This window comes from Bombyx mandarina, chromosome 12 (genome assembly GCF_030267445.1).
Source record: "Bombyx mandarina strain Sakado chromosome 12, ASM3026744v2".
Taxonomy (NCBI): Eukaryota; Metazoa; Arthropoda; class Insecta; order Lepidoptera; family Bombycidae; genus Bombyx; species Bombyx mandarina.
Window position 1 is genome coordinate 16,725,121 of NC_143219.1, and position 26,811 is coordinate 16,751,931.

At 42.2% G+C, this 26,811-nt stretch overlaps 1 protein-coding gene across 3 annotated transcripts; it reads right to left on the reverse strand.

Moving 5' to 3' along the window:
• Positions 1–25,731, reverse strand: Rtnl1 (reticulon). 3 transcript variants are annotated; one of them, XM_028181324.2, is made up of 7 exons: positions 24,968–25,731; positions 15,437–15,472; positions 4,250–4,457; positions 2,288–2,389; positions 1,585–1,691; positions 592–697; positions 1–180 (listed from the first exon to the last, which is right to left on the reverse strand). In XM_028181324.2, the coding sequence occupies exons 1-7, from the start codon at positions 25,614–25,616 to the stop codon at positions 126–128; spliced, it is 1,263 nt and encodes a 420-aa protein (XP_028037125.2). In that variant the 5' UTR covers positions 25,617–25,731; the 3' UTR covers positions 1–125. The 3 variants fall into 3 exon arrangements, with proteins under 3 accessions (XP_028037125.2, XP_028037126.2, XP_028037128.1); XM_028181325.2 differs by lacking the exon at positions 15,437–15,472 and having other exon boundaries at positions 24,968–25,730; XM_028181327.2 differs by lacking the exons at positions 15,437–15,472; positions 24,968–25,731 and adding an exon at positions 7,049–7,208.
• Positions 25,732–26,811: the final 1,080 nt, after the last annotated feature.

Consider the following 26,811-nt stretch of genomic DNA (forward strand, 5'->3'; position numbering starts at 1 on the left):
TTTCGACAATTATTTTATTTAATTTAAAATTTCAAAAAGCAAATACAATAATCTCCGCATGACTCTCATAAAGCTTTACACGTAAAGTAGTAATGTAGTTAATAAATAACAGCGCGGAGCGGCGTCTACTTGTCCTTGTCGCCCTCCGCCCTCCTGCCCAGCGGCACCGCGGCGCGCACCCTGCAACACGAGCCCTCGGTCAGCACCATGTACCAGCCCGCCGCAGAGCACGGACGGTCGGCGGAAATAGGCCGAGTGGTGGTACCTACCCGTGTGGACTCACAAGAGGTCCTACCACCAGTAATTACGCAAATTATAATTTTGCGGGTTTGATTTTTATTACACGATGTTATTCCTTCACCGTGGAAGTCAATCGTGAACATTTGTTAAGTACTTATTTCATTAGAAAAATTAGTATCCGCCAGCGGGCTCCGTACACCGGTGCATCGCTACATACGAATGCATCGGACGTGTTATCCTTTAGGCCACGACGACTTGAAAACTTAGATCAACAAGTACAGTTTGTCGCGCGGAGGGAGGGGGGAGGGAGGGGGGAGGGAGGGGGAGGGAGGGGGAGGGGCGGGTACTCACTTGGCGGTGATCTCGTTGATCTTGGCGCGCGCCAGCTCGAGGTTGGCGTCCACCTGCGCCTTGTTCATCTCGTAGGCCTTCGGCAGCGTGAACAGCGCTATCCAACCTGCAACGGTACGCGCGCGTTCTCAGGTATATGCCGGAGACTAGTTCCATGGTGTTTTTAAAATGATGACGTCAAGTCGCTGACACCATTCTCTTCATCATTATCATTACCTTCCTTAGTGTCAGTAATTAAGACTCACTTTTCCAATGAATTTTATTTATTACCTTTAAGTGCACAACGATAACAGCAGCGAGCTCCACTCTGTTGGGCTGCTCGGGCCGGAATGCTTTGTGCGTTTTTTTCCCCTACCCATGCTGATAGCCTTGAGAGGCTATTTCACTTGGCGTGTAGGTAAGCTTAAGGGGCTCAAGCCGGGAGTGTTGCTAACACTGGCACTAGCAAGAGCAGTGCTACGTAGAATCCACCACCGCATCGGAAGCTCGACCCACTGAGAAGTTCTGGCGAGAAACTCAGTGGGCTGTGTCTATGGGTTAATTTACTCGTCTAGCCCTTCGTTGCAAGCGACGGGTTCAACGAGGACGGTGATCGACAATAGTCAATCGTATTTATGTAGAAAGTAGGGGTAGCTTAGTCATGAATTGTTATGAACATCATCTTAAATAATTGTATACATGCGTTGGACTTACAATAGTCCACAAACTACGTCAATATCAAGGAGATAGTTAACTTCAACTAATTTTAGTTAACTAAATAGTAACGTTGCGCCGATATATATATAGTTTCCCCTTAGGTACTCCGTGTCCCAAAGTTCAACGACACCCCGGTACAGTGCGTGGAGTCGAGTTATATCAGTTCCAGATAAATAGTAAAAATCCACATCAATTAGTTAAGCAATAATATAATAATAATATATGTGTTTTAGTTGAGTTGTAGGACAAGGAGTGCGTCAGAGGTCCCTTGTGGTGGTGGCGGGCGGCGGCACCTACCGAGGATGATGAGCGTGATCCCGTTGAAGCACGCCCCCACGTACGTGAGGCACCACAGCAGCACGCCGAACTTCAGCGAGTCCACCAGGTCCTCCACCAGGAACAGTCTGCGGACACGCGGGGCGCAACCACGCTGTACAAACTACTCTCATCTTCGGAGCCATTACAAGTGCCGGGTTAAACAACAACAAATACTCAAGCGACGCAGGCGGGTTAAAATATTCTGTGCCCAGTGTAGACAAACTACGGCAGATTGACAGTCGAAATAACGGCAACCGCTTTTTTTATTGCCCTTGTAGGCAGACGAGCGCACGGCCCTCCTCATCAGGATTTAGCAATGCCAGGGGCAGAGCCAAGCCGCTGTCAACGGCTTAATACTCTCCACAAGCCTCGTTTGAAGAAGGACATGTCATAGCGCTCGGGAAACACCGCGGAGGGGAGCTCATTCCATAGCCGGATGGTACGTGGCAAAAAATACCTCTGGAAACGCACTGTCGATGACCGCAGTGGCTCCAGGTAGTATGAATGAACTCTACTCCGGTGGCGGGCGGTGCGGTGGTAAAAACGAGATGACAGTATCATCTCGAACAATTCCTCAGACGTGACGGATAGTATGACTACTGACTACAATAAAATGAAAGAGTGAGGAATGCTGTGATAGAATCTTCCTGAGGATTGACCCCCACGTGGCGTGGGTGTGTACCTGCGCAGCTCATACAGGGCGGCGTTGAGGTGCGCGGTGGCGGCGGCGGCCAGCGCCTGCGCGCGCTCCGCCGACACGCTCACCTCCGCCTCCAGCAGCCACCTGGAAGCCGCACCACCGACACCGTTAGTGCTCAGTCAGTTCGTGTGTGCGGAGCGCGACATGCGCCGCGGGGTGTGTGAGGAAAACTAGAAACTCGCGCCACTAATATACTCAACAAGTCAGTACGCAGGCCAACTAACGGGAAGTAGTCGTGGCCTAAAGGATAAGACGTCCGGTGCATTCGTGTTGAGCGATGCACCGGTGTTCGAATTCCGGAGGCGGGTACATACAATTTTTTCTAATGAAATACGTACTTAAAAATATTCACGATTGACTTCCACGGTGAAGAAATAACATCGTGTAATCAAAATCAAGCCCTCAAAATTATAATTTGTGTAATTACTAGTGGTAGGACGTCTTGTGAGTCCACACAGGTAGGTACCACCATCTCGTCTATTTCTACCGTGAAGCAGTAATACGTTTCGGTTTGAAGAGTGGGGCAACCATTTTACTGTAAAAACTGAGACCTTAGAACTCATATCTCAAGATGGGTGGTGGCGTTTACCCTGTAGATGTCTATGGGATTCGGTAACCACTTAACATTGCGTGAGCCGTGAGCTCGTCCACCCACCTAAACAATCTATATATATAAAAATGAATTGCTGTTCGTTAGTCTCGCTAAAACTCGAGAAGGGCTGGAACCCGAATTGGCTAATTTTGGTCTTGAATTATTTGTGGCAGTCCAGAGGTTTAAAAGGTAAATATGAAAATGCTCGAAATTAAATAAAAATAACAATTTTGTTTTTCCTTTGATGTGTCCTCCGTCGGACGGATTCCTTTTGTTTGTTTTAAGTTTATTTTATACAAAAGTTTAGGTCTTTTATTTATCGATTGAGGCACTACAAAATCTTCCGGGTCAGCAAAAAAATAAAAAAATAAAGCCGCCACTGACATTCGGCGGGCAGGTAGTTTGGTTCCGTTCGAGTGGTGCGTGCGTCATCGTTAGTATTCCTGGAGTCGGAGCTGACCGATACACACAGTTATTTAATCGTCTGACGTTCTCGCAACTATTTATGATACCATGTATTATTAATGTGTATTATTTTCTATTTCATTAGTCCCAAGTCATATTTCATTTTGTTTTCGTTTCTCCAGTTCATACCTTCATATTCCTCGATCATGGCTCAACAACTGCCTGAATTCAGAAATATATGCGGAAAAAAAACGCGAGTTTGTTTTAATTTTGTATCTGCAGTACATCATAATTAAGGGATTGTTTTTAAATAAATAACCCGACCTGATACCCTGTATTCAGGTATACCTACATATTATTATGTTCTATACAGTTATACATATGGGACACACGGAGCAGACGGTCGCCGGTCGCCGCGTTGTTATCGATCGGATATGTAATTGAGAAGTACCGAGCCGTGAGCCGAGGCAGGTAGTTGTGAAGCACCACGTTACGTTATATAATATCTATAATCATCGACTCGCTACTCCATTCGTTAACGGCCACACAAACATAATAATATGAACAATCTCAAGATTATATAACTTCATTATATATTTGCAATAACGAGAAGTATGTTTATGTGAGCTCACGGTGAGAAAGTCAGCGTAAGCAGGGACTCGGCAGCACCGCGAGCCTGTCCATAGTACATACACTCTTTGAATGTATTTTTAATTCGAATACTTGAATATAGTTTTCCCACACACGTTACTCCTATCGAGGTACTGAGAGAGCACCAGAAGAAACGTTCCCAACACAATAATTTGCATAAATCTGTATGGAATTGTGCTAGCAACAACGTCGCGGCGCTCCGAGTTACTTCCATAGGGATCCATAAAGGCAATAATAACACACGATAACGTCGTTAGTTCCTGGTGGTGGGGAGGAAGTGAAGTCGTTACACTCACTTGAAGGGATGTCCATCGTTGGTCTTCTGAACGGCCTGCAGCACGTTCTTGTAGAGGCGGAAGGCGACGGCCGCGCTGAGCGCCAGCAGCGACACGTAGGCGAGCACCGACACCACCGAGCAGCACGCCAGCGCCACCAGCAGCGCCAGTCCCGCGCCCAGCGCCGCGCCAGAGCGTGCCGCGTTCCGCCAGTAGATCAACGACTCCACTGAGGAAAACGAACCGTCACACTCGTGCCATGTCTCACTACTCACTCTCAGTACTCAGTACACCTCTACTCACATTGGAACATAGTTTACTAATACCCTTAATATATCTGTTCTGTCGCTAAGCAGCAATACTTTGCGATGTCGTTAGAAAAATATGCTGTGTTTATGGGACACCGGCGAGCTCTTAGCATTAATTACCATCACACAGGCAGCACTAGAGGACCTTTTGCGCCAAATCCCATATGAATTCAATGGACACACTACACTACCGATATAATGAGTCACGACAATCTATGTAGTAAAGACCGACGCACGGTTCGTCAACCAGCCCCCTCCACGCCCCCGGCCTGATCGTCATGTCATACCGGAGCACAGGAGCAGGGCGAGCACCTATCGAACTGGATACATACCGCTGTTAATATTTTCACTACGTCAAAAATAAGAGTACCTCAAATAGAAACAATGTACTCGGTTACAGTGTGCTTAGTGCGATTTTTTTTAACTTCTCAATTGGAGTTGGAACAGCACCACTAGCGGCAAACGAAGGGCCTCCCTGTTCCAAATCCAAGTTAAAAAAACTCGCACTAAGCACACAGGTATGTATCAAATTATAAATTTATAAATTATCCGTAGGATGCTGCAGAACAAACACCATAATATTATGAGATAGGCAATATGTATAGATATCTGCAACCAGCTAAATTAAATTATTTTACATACGGCAACAAGGTTGATGACGAAATAGTAGATTAGCATAACTAATAAACGATATAATAGTATTCATCTTCAAATAAGTTCTACTTTAATAAGCCTAAGTCGCAAAAATTCAAATTCTAATTGACATTTAGACGACTTCATTTTTTAACTTCAAGATGCGTTAAGGAAGGATGTCCTTGGATGTTGGATGTACTTTCGAATTTATTCATTCACTGTTTTGTTATAATCACATCGACCAATGCAGACATGGTTACACTACCGTACCGTGTGAGAGCAACTAGCACTTGGTTTGCGACAGTCGCGGCACGCCCCGTGCTCGACGACGTCCAGCGAACAATGGCGGATCCAGGGGGAGGGTCATGGGGGTCATGACCACCCCCTGAGCTGGGTCCAGGACTTAGGTGGACCACTAATTGAATATAATGATTTTATTTATATATTTTGTCACCATACAGATTTTATGTAACTACATACCTTCAATATTTAATTAATTTAATATAATATAATAATTTTGTATAATGGCAAACGTTTGGGAACGAACGCATCTAAATTTGACTGTGACCCCCTCCTGGCGCCAAAGCTGGATCCGCCCTTGCCAGCGAGGCAGACTTCCACGACCCCGACCTCAGTATCGATATTGATGTCAGTATGGTCATAGCAGTCCGGGGCAGGAAGACTAACTGAACGAGTTTTGAACATGAAATGTGGAGAAGACCAGCATCCTCTTGCACAACTAACTCACAAATACTAATTATGCTCTGCTCAATATTATGATAAAACGCAGAGCGTTTGTATTTTTGACCGCGTTCTCAGGAGTAGTATGTTGTGTTCGGATGCATTCCAGTACAGCAGTCTACGTACAGACTATACAGTGACGTCATCGATGCTTTAATACGGGTTGCTGGTAGCGGATGACGGCGGGTGTCACTGGCCGCGTGTTTCGGACGTAAAGCTCTTGTGTGTTTCAACTACTGAGACAAAGTCGATTAATAACTAACACAAGCCGATCGGCAGCAGGTGAGCGGTCATACTATTTGACACAAACATTTAATTTTGTTCGTTTCATATAAACGAAGTCACGACCGTTTAGTTCCGCAACACCGTTATATTATATCAACGCTTTCATTTTATCTCTTACATATTCTACCGCGACTGTCATTAAGCTAGTAATATAATATTAAATATTAAGATAAATAAATAAATAAAACTAAGATAAGATAGTTATTTGAAGACAGACACCTTCTGTCTCTGCAAGCAACTGCGTTTTCGTGATTTTTAATTGTATAGGTACTGAATTGTAACAAAATAATTAAGTAGCAATCGAGTTTTCATTTCAAATTATTTATACGCAAACTTCACTCTTACAATTAGTTTGAACAAAGGGTCTACCGGCTACTAGCACTCGCGAACGGCAAACATTCAAGTTACGTCCAAATGACTTAATAAGACCGAAAGTGTACGTGCACAGTTTGAAGCTGCGACTTGATCGACCCGACTGCACTGACTGCCGCTGACTGCACTGCACTGGGCCATTGACACACCTCGTTTTATAATATAGGTACTCACGCTTACATTTCAACTTGAGCAGACTTTAGGAAGGACGCTAGGCTCGGGAAGCACACGCTTTTTAAGGAACATCAGAAAAAATACTGGAAGTACATTTAATTTTGTTAATTAGATTTATACCTAAACATTACTTTAGGCTGTAGTTTGTTGCGATAAACTGGTACACTACGAGGAACAAGACACATCTGTTACATTACGATAGTTTTACGGAAACGACTAATTTTTTCACGTATTTTGGATCCACGGATATATTTGAATATGTCCACTGTGATGTTTAGGTTGTTAGAGGTACGGTTTGTGTGAATACCTGGTCCACGGGGCGGCAGGTCTGCTTGGGAAGTGAATCGCGGCGTCTGCCTCGAGCGTGCCATGGCGACTGAGTGAGCGCGGGTGTCGGCGGGTGTCGGCGTGGCGCTCCACGCGGCCGGGCCTTTCTACACACGTCACCCGCTACCGCCACGCAACCCACGACTCCACTCTTACACTACGCGACAATCATTTATCGCAAACTATCGATAAGATATTATCTGTCTCTGCCTGCATTCATTTTCAATAATTATGATTCACGATGACTGGCTATCCGCAATATAGACGATCACATTGGTATCGTTTTACTAATTTATTCATAGCAAAACTATATAAAAAAGAAATAAAAAAATTACCTTACATAGAACTGAATACACGACACTTAGAAATCGTATCGTAATATATAAATAATCACCTATCGACATTTCAATGAATGCAACGATGCCAATGCTGTGAGGTTATCACCAGGTCGCAAAGAAAGTCAAAAAATCTATCTCTTTCTGTTTTAATAAGTGAGAGACGTACAGGATTACGAGCATAGGACATTGAACTTGAAGCGTGATAAATTACAAAGTCAATAATTTGATACAGAACTTAAAGAAAAAAATTCAAATTAAATTGTTGTGTCAATGTTAAAATAATTTTAATCGGATTTCACTGTAACCTAAGTAATATCTAACAAAAATGCTGTTATCATGTGATCTCAATGGCATGTAACGCATCTTCTATACTTCTATACTAATATTATAAAGAGGAAAGATAGATTTGTTTGTTTGTATTGAATAGGCTCCGATACTGAACAGATTTGAAAAATTATATCACTGCTTGGAAGCTACACTATTCCCGAGTGACATAGGATATTATTATAATCTTTTTTGAAAAAAATTAGGGATCTTTATTAAAACTCCAATAATGTAGCCCAAGGTGTAAAAATATTACCTAAAATATTCTTTACATCGCGTGCCCTGCGAAAACTATTGATGATAGAATAAAATAATGTACTACGACTTTGTAAAACACATCACTATTTACAAAAAGTATCGCGATAGCATATGTCTAACTATTATAGTTATGCCGCAATAAGTATACTTTTATTTTAAAAAATAAAACAACGTCAAATATCGTTGAAATTTTTGTTAAAGACCCGAGCGGAGCCGCAGCCGCCTAGCCGGAGCGTGCCGCTAGTTTTATATAAATTAAAATTACTGTTTAGTCTTGCATTTGCTATTTACATTTCAATGTCTCCGAAGTTTTGAATACTTCATAAGCTTTGTGGTTCACAGACAAATCTATGGTTCTTTTTAGATTGTAACTGCCTGATATTACTTGATATTGCCAAGTACCTACAGTAATTTGTTCAGTTGTCGACTCTGAAAACTAAAATAATCCAAACGTCGGAAATAATAAAATGACTATAGCGCTCAGGAACACCGCGGAGGGGTTTGTTCTAAAGCCGAATGGTATATGATAAAAAGTATGATCTTTGTAAGTGCACATTAGACTACATAACAGCCAAGTCAGAGACTCCTGTCCGTCCACCTGATGGCTTTCAGAAATGAATGTTGTGAACATGCTGTAGCGCAATCAACGCCGGAACTATCTGATTTCCTATTAGTCCACTTTCAGTTTCCACGCATCTGAGCCGATCACTTTCACTATAACGTACGTATGTAACTATGACTCTGTATAGTTTTGCATTATGTAAATAGATTCGCTTCGGTAACACGTACATCATTGTGTTAACAGAACCTCGCAAAGTGTGTCAACCTTCCCAAGGGATGGTTTCCCTAAATAACAATAGCGTCACCTAGGTCTTTGATAACGTCGGTACATTTCTAGCAGCGGCTGCGTTACCTATGTTCTGTGGTGTTCGAAAAAACTGAAATTATATTATAATACGTAGTACGTGTCCTATGTCTTGAACCCGGAACATTATTTTTTACTGCATAAACGTACCTACACGGCCACTTGCTGTTACGTACATAGTATTCCGAGCGCAGATACACGACCGCCACCCACCTTGAGACATGAGGTTGAAGTCCCAATCGTGTTATTGTGACTTCTTAATTCTATTATATACTTTTGTCTGCTGTAAAGTTTAGCCGGTGACAAAGTTAATAGTCAATGACAATAGGCACAAATCCACTGAGTTTCCTGCTGCATCTTCTCAGTGGATAACGATCTCGATCCGGTGATAGATTCTGCAAAGCATTGCTCTTACTAGGGCTATTACTACTGCTACTGATACATACGCGATCCTCTGGACCGAAGGGTAAGCAGTCGACGTCGCCCTAAACACGTCATTACAGATCCTCCCGTTTTTTTCCTACCTAAGCTGATAGTCTAGAGAGACCATATCAGCGTAACCTTAATTAGTAGGTGAGCACACGGTGCTCAAACCTGACGATGTTGCTAACACGAACCCTAGCAAGAGCCGTGCTTCGCATAGTCTACTAGCGGATTGGAAACGCGACCCACTGAGAAGACCCGGCGAGAAACTCAGTGGGCTGTCTCTGAGAGTTAACTTACTCGTCGAGCCCTTCGTCACAAGGGACATGTTCGACTATGACAGGAACTTATAATGTATTATAAAAACTGATTCAGAACGTTGCTTAGTTAAATCCCTTCAACTTAGTGCTGTGAAGATATCATAAGATACTTAAATTTATATTATGAAACAAACGTAGCAAGCGTACGAGTACACCGGCGGGCCTTGATAAGTCTCGGCACACGATCGAACGTGGGCGGAATAAATAACTTTTTGTCGATCGCTGATTAAGAGCGATGAGTAAACTAGGGGCTGTCCGTGCCAGCGACCACACAGCTCAACACACAATCCGTCCGTCGACACCTATGTAGTCTAAGTGCAGAGAACCACAACATGGCGATGAGTATTACAGGCAAGGTGCCCAGTCAGCAGAGGTGTGCCACTGATCGATAAAGCGTCGATCCCTGGGCATTGTTTTTGATATTATATATATGTATTTCTTCGCGGCATATAGTACACGTAATAAAATGAGAGCCGCACACATTTCAACGTCGTCGTGGCCTAAAGGATAAGACGTCCGGTGCATTCGTATCTAGTGATGCAACGATGTTCAAATCCCGCAGGCGGGTATAAATTTTTCTAATGAAATACGAACTTAACAAATGTTCACGATTGACTTCCACGATGAAGGAATAACATCATGTAATAAAAAGCAAACCCGCAAAATTATAGTTTGCGCTCTAAAGGGTGGAGCAGCCTGTACTGTAAAAACTGAGACCTTAGAACTCATCTCTCAAGGTGGGTGGCGGCATTTACGTTGTAGATGTCTATGGGCTCTGGTAACCACTTAACATCAGGTGGGCCGTGAGCTCGTCCCCTCAATTAAGCAATAAAAAAAACGATAAACAACGTACGCCTTGTTATAAGTAGCGTGTTATTACACAACGACTTGAAATTCGTATACTTCGAGTCGACAATCAAGAGTAATACCGGTATGTAATTTTATATTACTAGATGGACAAGTCGCGGTTTAGACGTACGCACGCACTTCGCTAGTAGCCATTGTTGCCAATATAAATACGCAGGTAATGCCGTGTCTTGGCATCGCAGTAGCGAGTGCAGCGGTCAATGCCACTCGACAACAGCCCCGAACAGATGACGTATGTTTATCTACTGATCTTTTAAATGGTTGCAAACGTGAAAGTGATGTTTCGGATCGGTCCATCCTCTCAGTGATTTCTGTGGCCTCAAGACACCATAGTGCTAATGCCGCCGTCCAATAGGACTCTCATAATTAAATTTTTTGTAACAAAGTTTGTCCTACCCTTCAATATGACTCAAAGATTTTTGTACAACTGACTATTAACTTGACTGTAATTTGGCATTAAAATATTGGTCTACTTACTGTGCGCCTTGCTGTGGAGACATGAGAACGTTGCTATTTTAAGCATCCTTACAATGATTAAAAATAAAACTTGCAGGAGTATTAATTGCTTCGTGGGTTTGTTTCGAACAAAAAACTGAATATGTCCGTGTGAGTCATTACACAATTAGTTTCGTAGACACGTGGGATCAATGCTCATGTGAAATATTAAAGTATTATGGTAAGGTTCAAGGTTGAGTTTGGGCGCCGCAAGTGATTGACCTCGAACTCGGGTGTGATTACGTAATGTTATAGTTTTTGTGCCCAATCACTTGTGACGAAAACAAACGAACACATAGTCTTTAACTCAACTAGCTACTTCCCCATTAGATGAACTGATAGCGAACAGCTCGATTGCTTCGCTGATTCATTGTTTCGAAACAGTGTCATTCATTTTGTAATTGCATAAAATTTGGTACTAAGTTTTAATTGTAATAGAAAGGTGTTCGATATTTAGAAAACCACAACACCATCACGGAATTGAGGGGGCGAAGTCGCCGTTCAAACTATCACAATTAACAATAACTCTTCAGGACCCGACTGAATACCGTCCAATTCGAGGTACGAGATCGAAGTCTTAATTCTCTAGTAACAAAGACTACTCCAGTCTTCAAACCAGAAAAGCTAACAAAAAACGACAAGACAACGATACCCACCCACCCGTGCGGGCTCACAACGCCCATGACGTTGCTGACGTCCTTGAACGACAGTGACCACTCTCCATCAGATGTTCCGTGTGCTGGTCTGCCTAAAAAATCAATAAAAACAAGGGAAATAAGAAATATTCGGATTCCCAAATGTCTAGTTAACGTATCGCGTTAGAAAGCAACGACTGATTGAAAGTGGCAAGTGTCGCGTTATGTCGTCACGGAGCGGCATCATGACGACGGTAACTAACGAGCCAAACTACGGAATGTAAACCGGGAATACACTCTACATAATTTGAGGCAGATTTATTGAACTAACAAACTTTTACACAAACATTTCGAGGACGGAACTCAATGTCAAGAGTCGATGCCCAGATATTTCACTACACACTTAATACAGTGAGCATTTTGAAGAATTATATTATATAGACTTGCACTTGTACAGACAGACGGACGACGAGCTCACGGTCTGCGTAGTCCTCGGTCGGCAACACAAACTAAATATCAGAAAGCGCGAGGAAAAGATTTTTCTAGTCTTTTGTAGAAACTGACCGTGAAGGTGCTCCTCAACATTTGAATATTGCACTAACGACTGTATTCTGTCCTACGTACCAATGTTTATAAGTTTAAATTATATTAATCTGACTTTGCTTTGCACACAGCAACAGGACTAACTAGAATCTTGAGGTCTGGCAATATTAAACTGTAAAAGTAGTTTTAATAATGTTAGCGACTCACGAAAAATAATGAAACCACTACATTGACTATTACACAGACGAAGTTACTGCTAGCGGATCTGCCAGTTAGGATCAGTACATAGTGGAACATTGTTGTTGTCGCCTTGTGGCGAGAGTAGACAGGAAAGTACTCACGTTATCAGCTCATATCAATGACATTATCAGTGCGGGGCAATAGTGTTGAGTAAAAAGTTCGGTCGATAAACACGCTCATTATTTTCATGCTATTACTTGTCTCGGTAATTTACACATCTACGAGTATAATCACAAGTAAACTGATTTGTTAAGCCGAAGTTAAACAGATCGCAGCTAAAACCGAATTTACAGTATTATTGCATTCCCGGATAATTTGATAAAGTATTATTATAACTGAGCACAGGGAAAAGTGTCCGTTCAGAGAAACAAATTAAATACACCTTAAACCTACATGCGTTCGATGATCGAAGAGGGTCATTCTACTACCGGCTGCTTTTAAGGTGACAACAATACCTCAAGTTTTTTAAACATTACAGATAATATTACTAGACACTAGACACCGATACAGACAAATTCAAAGCTGTTGTTCTCGGAACAACCTTGAATACAATATGAAAGCAAAGGTTGCGAGATTGACAAACAACGCAAGAAAAGACAATTCTTAAAAAATTGTGTTGGGTATGTTTTTGTTATGATTAATATTTGAATGTAGTTTTTCAACTTATTATTGGGACAAGCATCTGCATGAAGTATGCCAGAACACTACGGTCAGATCACAAGTTTTGAACGGACGCTCGGCAGCCGAGAAGAATCTGAAAGGGCATGTAATGACCACCACCACCACCACCACCACCATGAATTTTGGAACAAAGTGCGCAGAAAAGTTTATTTTTTTATTCTATCAGCACACAGTCGTCCACTACTGGACATTGGCCTCCACAACGATCGACCCTGCGCTGCCTGCATCCAGCGGGGACCCGCGAACCCATATAGGTTATGGTAACCTTATCATAAGGGTCTTCAAATCGATTTACTGATTTTTTTTATATTGTGCCTGTGGCTTCTCTCCGGGCCGTTCTTTTCTCTTTGCATATTTTAGATTTTTTAAGTTCTGGATTTTTTATTTGTGCGACCTTCCGCAAATACATAATATGTTATGGAGGCATTACAATGAAAAATAAACTTATGTATTTCTTTAAAATTTAAACGACAACATGGTAAGTTATCTTTCTGATCATCAACACTCTCCACTTTGTGATTCAAAAACTCTGAGATTCAATGCACAAAGAGCGGCGACATCACATTATATTAGTCAGATGCATAAATCTTCCACACTACATCATGAGATGACGTAAGCGACTGATGATTGGTTACAAATGGGCATCAAGGCAACCGCTAATGAGAATGTTAATAATGCATGATGCCATTACATTCAGGTGTATCAAGAAGAGCTTAAATATTCATTTTAACCAGTTTACGTCAACTCCAGAGTAGTTTTTTTATTTAACTGTTCAGTGTGGGTCCCGATTTTATTGAAGTACATTTTCTAAGTATGTACGTGTCAAGTCGGCGACGTGATCGATACTACTATAACAAACACAGGGTTGCAAACAGTCTATCTATTTAGACTAAAAAAAAGAACTCCTCAAAAAAAAAACAAAGTCATAAGTAACCCTATATGTATAGTGTGTTTACGATACATAACACTGAGCGGGGTCAGACTCGGCTTCTGATCCGCGCTCCGGGCACCGAGCAGCGACGGGGAAACTGTCCCATTGTCATCTGTATAAGAATCATCTGCAAACCCAACGAACTGCTATGTACGTGCGCCACTAATTCAATTAGCGTGTTACGTGTTAGGGATCGAATCTAGGTCATTCCGACAATCTAGCTCGGGATTCAATAGTAAAATCAGAGAAGTTCTTTTGACAAAATTGACATCGGTAAACTCATGTTAAGATGATAATTATCACAACTGGTGTTTATGAGTGTAGCCTTGTGTGTCGAATAACGCTCGTATCATAGGATTAATTAGTTTTCACCCAGTGTCGCACGTCTTGTTACATCCACATTATTTATCGATCTAACCAATTTACCAACGTTATAAATGTAAATGTAGAACATACATAATACAATGACAGTTGCTACTCGGATCATTACAACAGGTAATTTAGAGCGGGTTGCGTAGAGTAGGTAATAATAGCGGGTTGCTTTTCTTTAAATAAAATTAAGAATTAAGTAAGATTAATTTTGACAGTTGATCTGCTGGCTTTTAAATTGCTTACCTACCTACTGATAAAGAGTTATTCATTGAAGTACTCTTTGTCTAGCGCATCACAACCACATGAATTTGCTTTGAAAAAAATATTGGCATGAAGATGTGTCTGTTCCTTGTGTGTGGGGATTAATTAAACTATAAGTCAATAGTTTTTTACTGTTTACAAAGATCATTGAATACTTCAAGTCATGCCTGACCTATTTCTAGTTTGGTGACGGTCAAATCGCATTAATCAGGTGCGCAGTCATCAATGTCAGCCGAACTAGTCCAATCTGATCTTGGCACGGTCGTCGACGGCACGGTGTCCGGCGAGGGGCGACCGGCACGAACACGCATGCGCGAATCGGACGACTTTTACGACAAGGTGCATTCCAGACAACATAACTAAGTCGGGTGACAAAATTAAACTTTGAGAAACAATAAAGCGGATACGCATCAAATGGACGGTCGCACCTTCACGTCTCTATCGGCGAGATATAAATACACAAGACTGTAGCCGCGTTCCTGATCTACACAGACTGGTGGTCGATGACATTTGGACGTAAGCCTTCTCGGCGCGATACCTACGGCATTCCACGTGTCCTGTCGCGCGGCCGATCCAGGTGCTTCAGTGTAATGAGAGCGAACCTTGACGCGACCTGGCAACTTAATATTGTTATGTGGACGCTAACTGATCGCAAACTGTTCTCTCTCACGAGTTCGGACATCCTTCCGGCTTCTTGACAGCGAGTAGCGACTAGTGTTAGTGCTACGCCAACACAAGCAGCGAGTTAAATGCGGCGACGGCCGCGGCGCCCGGGCGGGAGCTGGCGCCTCGCCCGCCCCCACCCTCACACTCACCTTCGGGGTGCAGTCGCTGTGGGTCGAACCAGGCATCTGGAAGAGAAGGCGGCGCGTTAGCGGGTTAGTTGCGACAGAAAGAAGAAGCGAGAGAAGCCTATTCGGCGCGGCTACTCACGGGGGTCGAGGATGGTGCATAGCGAGGGTGCTGACTCGGGCATGCTGACACTTTACGTAACGCGTGAGAATGAGAAACGAGCGGCGTTTGTTACGGGCGCCGCGCCCGACTCTCGCGTCGATACTGGCGAGGAGGAGCCCCGCGCCGCTCATCCCCTCCCTCCCTCGCCCCGCGCCACCACACAACCCGCACGCATGCGCGGCCCAGCTCACCCCCGCACTGCATCACCCTGCGACCCTCGACCATACCCTCGACCGCAAGCATGCTTTTACATTTCGCACTTAAACTTTAAAAATCAAAATCCTACGAAAACAGGCAAACTAAGGCATAATATTAAAAAGCAAAATGATAAAACACTTACCTACTTCACGAACATCACAAGCGAGTCACTTGATTAAAAGCAAAACAGATAAAAGCAAATCAAAATCTAGTTTACCTACTTGCTTCATGGAAGAAACAACATTAATGTCATTCAAAACAAAACAAAATCCAATCATGAAGAAGCGAACGATTGTGCTATTAGGTACAATATGTGCCGGTCGGTCATAGCCTGGTGACCCTTATCAGCTACAGACGTTATAGTTGATAGTGCCGACAGTGAGTCAACTCGTACGTCATCACACTTAGCACATTAAATCACGTTCCTACATACTGACGATACTACTCTAATTGCACTAGTTCAAATTGCATCCTCTAGTACATAATGTAGATACTTAGTAAAAGTTATACAATTAGTTACGCAATGAGTGTGAACCACTTCTATTGGATTTATTATATTCTTTACCTACATGTTATTGTGAGTTTTTTAAGTAATCTGAAACAGCGAGTCATGTCTTAAGGGGAGCAGCTTAAATTATAGGTTAATGCAGAACATCTAGGAATATCCAGGAAACACAAAATCTCAATAAAAGGATTAGTTACATTGACAGTACAGCTTAAAAAGTACTCAACATTATGAACAATAGAATTTAAAGAACAATATAGGTCAGCAGAATCAAATGTATAAGCTCCTGCAGTTGAGATTGCTGACAAATTGCAAAAATATGAGTGTAATGTTCATAGGCACCGGCATCACTCAACACCAGTCGGATTGTCACATCGTCTGTCTAACCTGTCTTCCGGCTTACTTGTCCCAAACGCTGCGCTTTGGTAGTTTTGGTGTGAACACTAAGATAGCCGCTATCTAATGCCATTGGGAATAAAGGTAACAGACAATCGTAAAGCATAAATTACCAAAATAGGAACCGATAATCAACTACTAATGACCCGATGACTCTTTAGTGCAAATCAAACATATCTAGTGCCTATCCTACTTAGGTCACATCAGCAGCGATGCGGCTACAGAGTTCAATAGGCCATAGGACTAAATTAGAAAGCATGCGAGGAACGGATAGCTTTGCTATTGGAGACGCTATGAGAGTAAGACGATAGTGTAGTCTAATAAGGTCTACTATAAATAAAATCCATCCTTATTTAAATGATAAGGCACATGAAAAAAGTTTTGGATTTATTTAACTACTTCTTCAAAGAAATATTCTAAAGTTGAGGTTGACTGCTTCATTCTGCCGTGAACCAGTAATGCGTTTCGGTTTGAAGGGTGGGGCAGCCGTTGTAACTATATTTGAGACCTTAGAACTTTATATTTCAAGGCGGGTGGCGCATTTACGCTGTAGATGTCTATGGGCTCCAGTAACCACTTAACACCGCCCACCTGGTGTTAAATGGTTACTGGAGCCCATAGACGCATTACTGCTTCACGGCAGAAATAGGCAGGGTGGTGGTACCTACCCGTGCGGACTCACAAGAGGTCCTACCACCAGTATAATTGTTGGGTCTTCGACGGATAGAAAACTACTCAAATTGTTTTCCTATGCGTTTTTTCATGCTCTGAGCAAGCTAGATAGTGTGGCAACTTAATACAGTACCTATTCATGAACATTTTCTAGTGAAACACGGACGACATTGACCGATTACCTTCAGGCACCGTCAGACATCACACAAAAAGTTCAACCGACTCCAACCAAACTATTCATCGTTGAAAATCGGCAATTTAAGATACCAGTTAACGATTTATGGCGATTCTATTATATTGTGAAAACACTGTAGAAAGCCAAAAGAGAATTATAACTGTAGCAATGTGGATAAATTTATATGTTCATCCATTGCTCCAAGTATTGTGTCCACGAATGCGATTAGTTACTATCGTTGTTTACGCGACTCACGTTTTGTCCCGATTATTCTATTAGGTAATATAATTTTTATTTTAAATTTATAATTTTTAAGTTTTTATTAAATACTCTGACTAAAAATCGTAAAATTATTCTTAAATGAAACCGAAAAGCCATTGTCAACATTTTCCATTTACATTAAATACTTTTTTATCCGACCATAGGCAAACGAATTTACCGCCCATGTGATTTTATATGGGTAATTACGAGGATAACGGACAATGTGCAATCAGCATGCTATCGAACTCCAGAATCTACGACTTCATCTTCGACATTTAATTTACAATCAATTACAAACAATTTAATTGTAATTATTTTAATAATTTCATAATTTGTATTGTATTGTAATAATTTGTTTAAATATCCAGTCTTTGCAACGAGTAAATTATTTCGAGTTTCATTAAGCGAATGTTTTAAACATTTTGTGGTCACGTACTCCTCGCTTCGAAATTGCAGATTTGGTACAATTAATTCCATCAACGCCATAATAATATTAAACTGTCATAATTCTTCGTTACGAGTTTTTTTCTACCTATTCGCTGGTAGCCTAAGGGGCTATTGCAGCTACGCGCGGACGTGTAGGTCAGCTTTCGGGCTCAACCTAGGAGAATTTGCTAATAGTAACCCTAGCAAGGGCAGTGCTTCGCGAAATCTACCACCGGATCGGAATAGCGATCCACTGAGAAGATTTGCCGAGAAAGTCAGTGGGCTGTTTACGAGTATCCGCCAAGCCTCTTTCGTACAGACTCACATTACAATGCCCACGCATTGTACGTAACTTGAACCTACAATATATTCTCTAAATTAGCGATTAGCTGGTACTATGCTTATGGTGCAAATGTCTTATGGTGCAATTTTTAATAACCAAAACATACAATAAAAATGATATAATTTGAAGTATTGCATTAAATTATTTGGGGCCAATAGATCTTACCCGATACGATATTAATAATCTAGATATGCGGATGAGAATGGACGCCACCGCGGGGTGAAGACCCAACGGAGCAGAGCGTACATTTGGCGCCACGGTCCCGCCTATTTCATTCGCGAATGCTTTCGTTGCGAACAACGATAGGTATTTACGTTCTCGCATCGAAGTACCGCTAACTAACAGATAGCTGAGCTGAGATGAGCTTAATAAAAAATTAACAATCTGAAAGCAAGCTTACTATGTATTTATGATAAGCCATTTTAGGAGACGCTTAAATAACGCCATTTCGGAATAAGTGTACACAACATCATATTTTGTTATACCAAGCCACGCGACTAGGCCAGCGTCAGGTACTTGTTCAAAGTTGTTAAAATTCAAAATTTCTTAAAATGATCACGATTCCGACGTGGCAGATGGACAGCACGTCGTACTTTGAAGTATTGTATTGTTATTGAGTTCAGCCTCGTTTATTGTGCTATGTACGAATATATTGAAATCACGAGAAGCCTTGCATGAGTCACCCGGTCCCGCCGGTACTGATTGCTCGGGCCACACGAGTCTACACGATCATAACTTGAAACTGTTCAATAGCACGCAATTCAACTTTCAAACAACGACCATAATTGAAAATGTTGGCGGACTTGTTCCACGGCACGACACGACACGACGCACGAACACTCATTGACTTGGGTCCACGCAGCCGCACGGGCTCCGGGCGCTCCTGTCTCGGGACATGGAGTGGAAGCTACGGGGATGTTCTCTGTACATATCTTCGTAATGACGTCTCTAATGACGAACAGATAACTACAAACATATTCAGAAAAATCTCAATTAACAAGATCAGAATAAAATTAGTCGTATGCGTGGGCACAGAAACATTTGACACTCTTAATTTCAAAATTTTAATTAAAATAGATAAATGTAGAACTGAAGTACTTGTTCTTTGTGACGTCTACCTTGGAATATGAGGTCGAAATCTCAATTGTATTATTTGTATCTCAGCTATTCCATCCTTTAAATCAAAAGGTAGGTATGACCTCTTGGCAGAAGTAGGTAGTTTTTTTTTTTTAGGTAGTAATGGAAAGTAGGTAGCATGTGGGCTCAGAACTAACAATACCTATCTTCATTCATACCGAAATTCAGTTTATGGCGGCTTCATGTTAAAACAAAAAAACATACAGAAAAGTATTCAAATACTGTTAATAATTGACGTGGTAACAAGGCACGCGAAATACCCAGTGATTCATTTGACGAGCCGGCACCCCCTTAGCACTTTAATCGATATCATAGTACACAGCTCACCAAGCTCACAACAGCTGAAACAAGTGAACGCGGTGCGTTGATGGCGAGTAAAACTTCCTGTGAGGAGCTTTAACCACAGTTAGCTATCACTGAGATTATGTTCGCACAACTAGCTGCATGCAGACTAACTGTAACCAACCGGCTCAATTGGAGCTCAGAGTTAGGTTAGAAAGCCTACATCTAAAAGAGAGTAGTCGAAAGTAATCGAGCGACCAGACCACGAAAGGAATGTTTCATATCGATTCTGGTTCCTGAAATCAATGCGTTTCAACACTCAAACTCTCCAGCTTCACGTAATGCGGATATATGCACAACTCGTGCCGCTAGTGCCGCTACTCTACCAGCGACATGTGAGTCACGCTGCGTATAACGTTCGATATTTTAGTAACAATTTACAAATCACCTGATTTTCACCTGTGATTTCAAATCGAAGTCGAATCGAAGCTTTCAAATTATTCAGGTAATCTTCGAACTCATTCTGAGTCAAGATATACAATTTAAAAAGTTCGCTGATAGGTTTTGCACACCTACGTCATATTCTGTTATATATTGGATAGAAATCTCAATGAAACTATAATAAAAATGCTAAGAAAAAGCAACTTTAATTTGATTAAATGTGAGCTCTGTCAAAGTTGTTGTAGTAATACATAATATACATTATGGTAAACTATATTTATGACCTTGTGACAGACAGGCACACGCTCGCGGTCTGATAGTCAGCCAGGCCAGTCAGGTGGTCGTGGACGGAATCCTCTTTTATAGAACATACACTGTTGTCCTCAAGCTAGCCACTAAAATTAGCCTATCAACAACGCAGCGAACGAACAGGTCTCGCTTTAAGGACAAGAGGGCAAACGTTATCTGTGTTATTATTGCGATGCGGTGTCAGTGCACTCGCGACAATACTCGTATATGCACTCACTTGGAAATGTATATTACTTATGTTACAATCTACTACTCAAATATAAAAACACTGTTGTAAGAAAGGCCAACCCGAACCTTGTAGCAAACTTAAAGGCGTCATAAAATATGAAAATATGTAACCAAATTTTCATCATACGTGCCAGCTTAATAAATTTCTGGCTGAAACATACCGAGCAGTCGTCCTAGCTATGACCGATGTCAGATAAAGCGGTCACCATCGTTCTTCGATATCAGCAGAACTATTGAAGTTACAAAAATGATAGCTGATAGTTCTAACTAAGTGTCCACACGGGCACCTCTGTCTTCTCTTCGCAAATACTATTCGAATGAATCGTCAGTATGGCCTGAATCAAAGCTTGCAAAAAAGCACGATATTTATTTGGCAGTTTTGTTTATAAATCTACCTAGTTAATTATTGGCATGTCTTCGTATCCTTAGAAATGAATGGGGAGGTGTAAAATTGTTCAATAGATTAGCATAGAGTCGTGTAGCCAAGGGAACAGACGGTGTGTCTGCACGGAGGGCGGTATCGATTGGAGCCGAGCGCCGCCGCGCCGCCCGCCCCCTACTGCACGAATGTCTGGCCCCGACGTACATCACCAAATATATACTAACCCATCTCTAAAACTAGACATTCAGTTTTATCAACATTTTCGATGGTTAGACGTGTCGCAGGACATGATTGCCTCTTGAATTCACTGTCTATTTATTACAAATGTCTTTACATACGTAACGGAGTAATGATGCGTTAGCTTAGTGCCACTGAGGCACAAAGTGCCCTGGTGTTCACAGTGTAATCAACCTCTCGGTTCAAAACGGATACGTCTTATATCAGGACATATTGTTCGTCAAAAAAGTCAATTCGATTAAGATGGGAGTGGCTAAGCCAAGGGTGACATTTGGTGACGTCATCGTTTTCAAACAAAGAAAACAGCGCACCGAGTGAAGAGGGTGACAACTAGGACAACGCCGAACCGAAACACTACCCTATTCCAGATTAGAACGGCCTAGGACTTACTTTAGGAGTCTTACGAGAATCTAATATCTACGCAGTTATATTTTAAAGCTAATATAATATTATCATTAGTTGTATTATTGAGCGTATTGAAATCCAAATTGAATCATTTTATCAGAGCCCTCTGGGTACTAGAGTATCAAGTTCACAACAGGAAGCTATTACTGATAATTATAAAACTGTAACAGAAAACCAAATGCATATTTAAATTAAATTATTACGTGTTTACAAATGAAAAGGTGTACAGGAGGTACCTACGTGCCTAAGTCCAAAAGACATTTTTTTGTTTCTAGAAAAGTCTGTAACCCTGTATGTTAGTTCGGTAAAAAAATATCTTCTCGGCAGGCTTTGTTTGGAAAACAGGCGACTAACATTGTTATAATGATTGGTTTTAAAGTTAATACGTGACTTCAATTTAGCAAATAGCAGTGAATTTAACTGATGGTGTCTGAAGCTATGACACTGATTTTAATATATAGTAAAAATAGGTTATTAAAGCCAAAATTCAACAAACGTACTTTGTTGTTGGTAGACGTGTCGGGAATGGACATAATCACAGAAAGAAAATTAACGAGCTATTTCTAAAACTAAGCTGCTCTAGTTCTGTCCCTAGCTGCGTAGCTACGATCGACAATATTTAGTTTCATGTCTTTAGGTACTGATTTTTGTGTATTTTTTATTTATTTCTTACTTGGGGCTCCCACCTGATGTTAAGTGGTTACTGGAGCCCATAGACATCTACGATGTAAATGCCACCCACCTTGAGATAAATATAAGTTTTAAGGTCTCAATATAGTTACAACAGCTGCCCCACCCTTCAAACCGAAACGCATTACTGCTTCACGACAGAAATAGGTGGGGTGGTGGTACCTACCCGCGCGGACTCACAAGAGGTCCTACCACTAGTAATTACGCAAATAAAAATTCGCGGGTTTGATTTTTATTACACAATGTTATTCCTTCACCGTGGAAGTCAATCGAGAACATTTAATTTTGTTGAGTACGTATTTGATTAGAAAAATTGGTACCCGCCTGGGATTCGAACACCGGTGCATCGCTCAACACGAATGCACCGGACGTCTTCTCCTTTAGCCACGACGACTTAAAATCTTAAGTCCGCAAACAGTTACGAAATAGCAATGTGTCGGAGCAACCGACGCAACCGTGTCACTAAGCGCCATGCGGGATGGCAGTGGACAGATATAATTTATGCCGGCAGATTCTGAATAACCGTTCTCTATTCAACTAAATACACATACGTCTTGCGAATATTACAAACTATACCTAAACGTTGCTAACTACGAGCAGACGAGAGACAGCCTAGTTTTGAAAATCAATAAAATAACGCTAGAGATAAGGTATTGGTTTGTTTGCGACGGAGCTCTGAGGACGTTTCGGTCACACGAAACGTCTCGAAACAAAAAAAATCGATGGCACGCATAATTAAACGGAGAACAGACACAATATGTCCGTATCGAACGCCTTCACTGACTACATAATCATATGTGTAAATATGTGTAGCGCAGCTCTAATAGCTTAACGTTCATATCCTTCCAGTACAAGCGCCAAAAAAGGCCACGGGACACAACGAATGATTCCGATTGACGTAATTGTTTACTGATATCAGTACGATTGGATTATATTTATACTTGTATGAAAGGGAGGAAAGCACACCGTGCAGCAGGAGAGCACTCGCTCGGGTAACACACACAGCCGACCTCGGTAATGAAGCGCCAACCCAAGGTTTTATAGTTTTTTCCACATACTCACATGTGACATCGGCGCTATCGGATCCCATGTTTGTTTTCAAATAGGTACACAATTAAATTACAATTTAGCGAAGAGTTATGAGTCTCGATCACTATTAGAACACAATGCTACATGACAGAGTGCCGGCGATGTGGACAGCGAGAGCGCGGAAGACGTGAGCCGGCCTCCGACAGATCCTCGGTTGTGTTCGCGCCGCTTCCGAACTGCTGCTATAATTAGCATCGGCGGTCTGCACAGAACGCTCACAGCGCGCCCCAATCTTACGTCGAGTGCCATTTTTTCATGACATTATCTATGAATCTACCGCATCGGAGCCCGCGATTAGATACAGTCTGCGTAACTTTGTCGCTCTGAGTCCGCTGCGATAAGGCAAACCAACTATCTCTAGTGAAGTACGGCCTTCAAGCATTATTTGCACTAACTCGATTTTATGATAAAGGAACGTGACACAACGTAAAGTCACAACAAATGAAGTGCGATCATTAGCTACAATAAGTTCTCGATTGATCTGCATTCTTCACTAGTTGTGCACCTGATGCATCAACATGGTTATTGCGATATCAAAGATGTATGAAATGTAATAATTAGATGAGTCTGTATTGTACGTGCATTGTGTTGATCTCAATTGGCAATGGAACGGAGGGTGAAAGGCGAAGTGAGCGGACATGGTTTTGCTGGAGGTGCAACCGTGCAGCGACAGACAGCCGGCTCCGTTAGCCGACACTGCAGCGCGGTCATCGCTCTTGCCGCTCCGCCACCTCGCCCACCTCTGCGGACCACCCCTCCCTCGCCGCCCACACACTTGCGAATCATACCTAATCATATTGCGTCTTCTATCCTGAGCGACTCTGAATCATACATTTGTGTTGCGTCATCTCAGGTATTCTAAATGTCGCTATGTCCTTGCTGACACACGGTGTGTAATGAAATATAAGGGAGAATAGTATGTTTTGTGAGCTAGCCGTCGCCGCCATTGTTCACCTGCAGACGAGATTCTTCACGCTCCGTGGCACATAGAACTAGACTATAAACTACATCATTGTACGTTCTAGCTGCTGTGCGAAAACATTTTGGACTAAAACGATAAAACTATACTGTTGGAAATTTGTAGGTGTGGCGATAATAAACACAAAATTAAAAGTTTGCATGCTCGGTCAACTATCGATTTGTACGTTGCGTGTCTGAAGCTAAACTGATGCTACATACGGATGCTTACTATATAAATAGAAAAACTGTAACTCACCAAGTCCCATTTGACAGAAGATTACTTCTGCTTCGATGACATGCGCCGTAGGTCCGCGAGCCGGCTCCGGCTTCTCCTCTACGGGGACCGGCTTTGGTTGCGAGGCTGGCTCGGGCTTGGGCGGAGCCACCTCTTCTCGCTTGACGGGTTCCGCTTTCGGCACCGGCTTAGGCTCAGGGACGACGGCCGGCTCCACTTTGGGCTCCACAGGTTTCTCGGGGACAGGCGGAGCGGGCGCGGGGGCCAGCACCGGTGTCGGGTCGTGAGCTTCAGGCATCGGTGGTTCCGGTGTCGGAGCGCTAGGCTTCGGGAGTTCGACCCTCGGCTCGGGCCGATGGAGGGGCGACTCTCCTGCAGTATCGGCGTCTGACTCACTGTCGGTAAATTTGTCGGCCATGTGGTCCATAAGCTTTTCGGCGACGGAAGGCGGCCGATGTTCCGCTGCGGGCCCACGTTCCATCTCCAAGAAACTCTGAGTAGCCACGCGATGATGGTGAACCGGTGAATCCGCCGGGTCTTGTTTAGTTTCACGATCGAGATGCTCGAAATCATCCGTCGAGTCCTGGTCGCGCTTCATGGTCTGATCCGCACCGGGCGCCGCATCACCGGCGGCCGCGAAGCCTCCCAGGAGGGCGCCTGTGCTCTCCATGATACTTTACAGAAAAGTAAAATAAGTGATCGATAGGGTGCGGTGCAGACGCGAGTGCGAGGGTGCGACGAGCGGGTGAGTCCTGCCGAGTCTCGGCGCGGTGTAGTACTGCGGCGGGCGGCGTGCGGGGGCAGCGCGCCGGTCGCGGGTCGGCGCTGCACGACGTCACTCACCACGAGAAACGGTACCTATTACTCACGGACCGGCCGCTGCACAGAGCGCCTCGATCGAACGTTGCACTGTTTCATGAAAATACATAAACTTCTTATGTTCTTAATGATTGGTCTAAATAACGTGAATGCGTCTTAACTGATCAACTTGTAAAAAACATAAAATCTATTGAAATTTATTGCATACCTTTTTGTTAACGGCGTGCTATTTGTGATGTTTTGACACCAGTGCCTGACAAGTTAGAATAGCAGTAATTTCACATAAAAAACGAAAACTTCGTAGAGATGCAAAACTATGTACATTCATGCTATCTAATGTTTAAATAAGGATACATACCTAAATAATTAAGTAAATTACTAGAAAATAAAATCCAATAGATAATAAAATTATTACATATATGTTTCAATATTTTTTTAACTTTAACACCTTTAATTTTTCATCTCCATGGAAAATAATGTTATTATGTTCCCGTGACTTTTTGGCGGGAATGCAAGAAGTGATGCTGTATGGAGTTATTTAATTATTTTGAAGGTTCACAAATCTGAGAAACTGAATCAAAAATACCATTGAACTTTTAATGAATTTTAATTAACATTAAATGGATGGTTCCAAGTGGAGCTAAATATATTAAATTGACTAAATTTAATATATTTAGCTCCATTTAACTTTTTATAAATCAGATACGGTTCTATCGCTGTGTTCCTTTGCTGATACAATAATTATATTTTTTTCGGAAGACTAGGTATTTAATACACATCGACTTTTTAGCGGAAAAGCACGGCGTTAGTTGAATTGATTTATTTTGTTAACTTAATGTTTCCCGGTGTGGCGTTTAAGAACGCACATTTTTATGATGCGTAAGCCGGAACGCACGAGAGGTGAGAAAAAGAATATAGTCTGTGACACGAGATCATTTTACCGCCGAAAATTTAAAACGTAAAAATTAATTTATAATGTGTTTAATAACTAATATAATATACTAACTTAGAATTATTTATGCCGCTACAACAATAAAATTTCTATT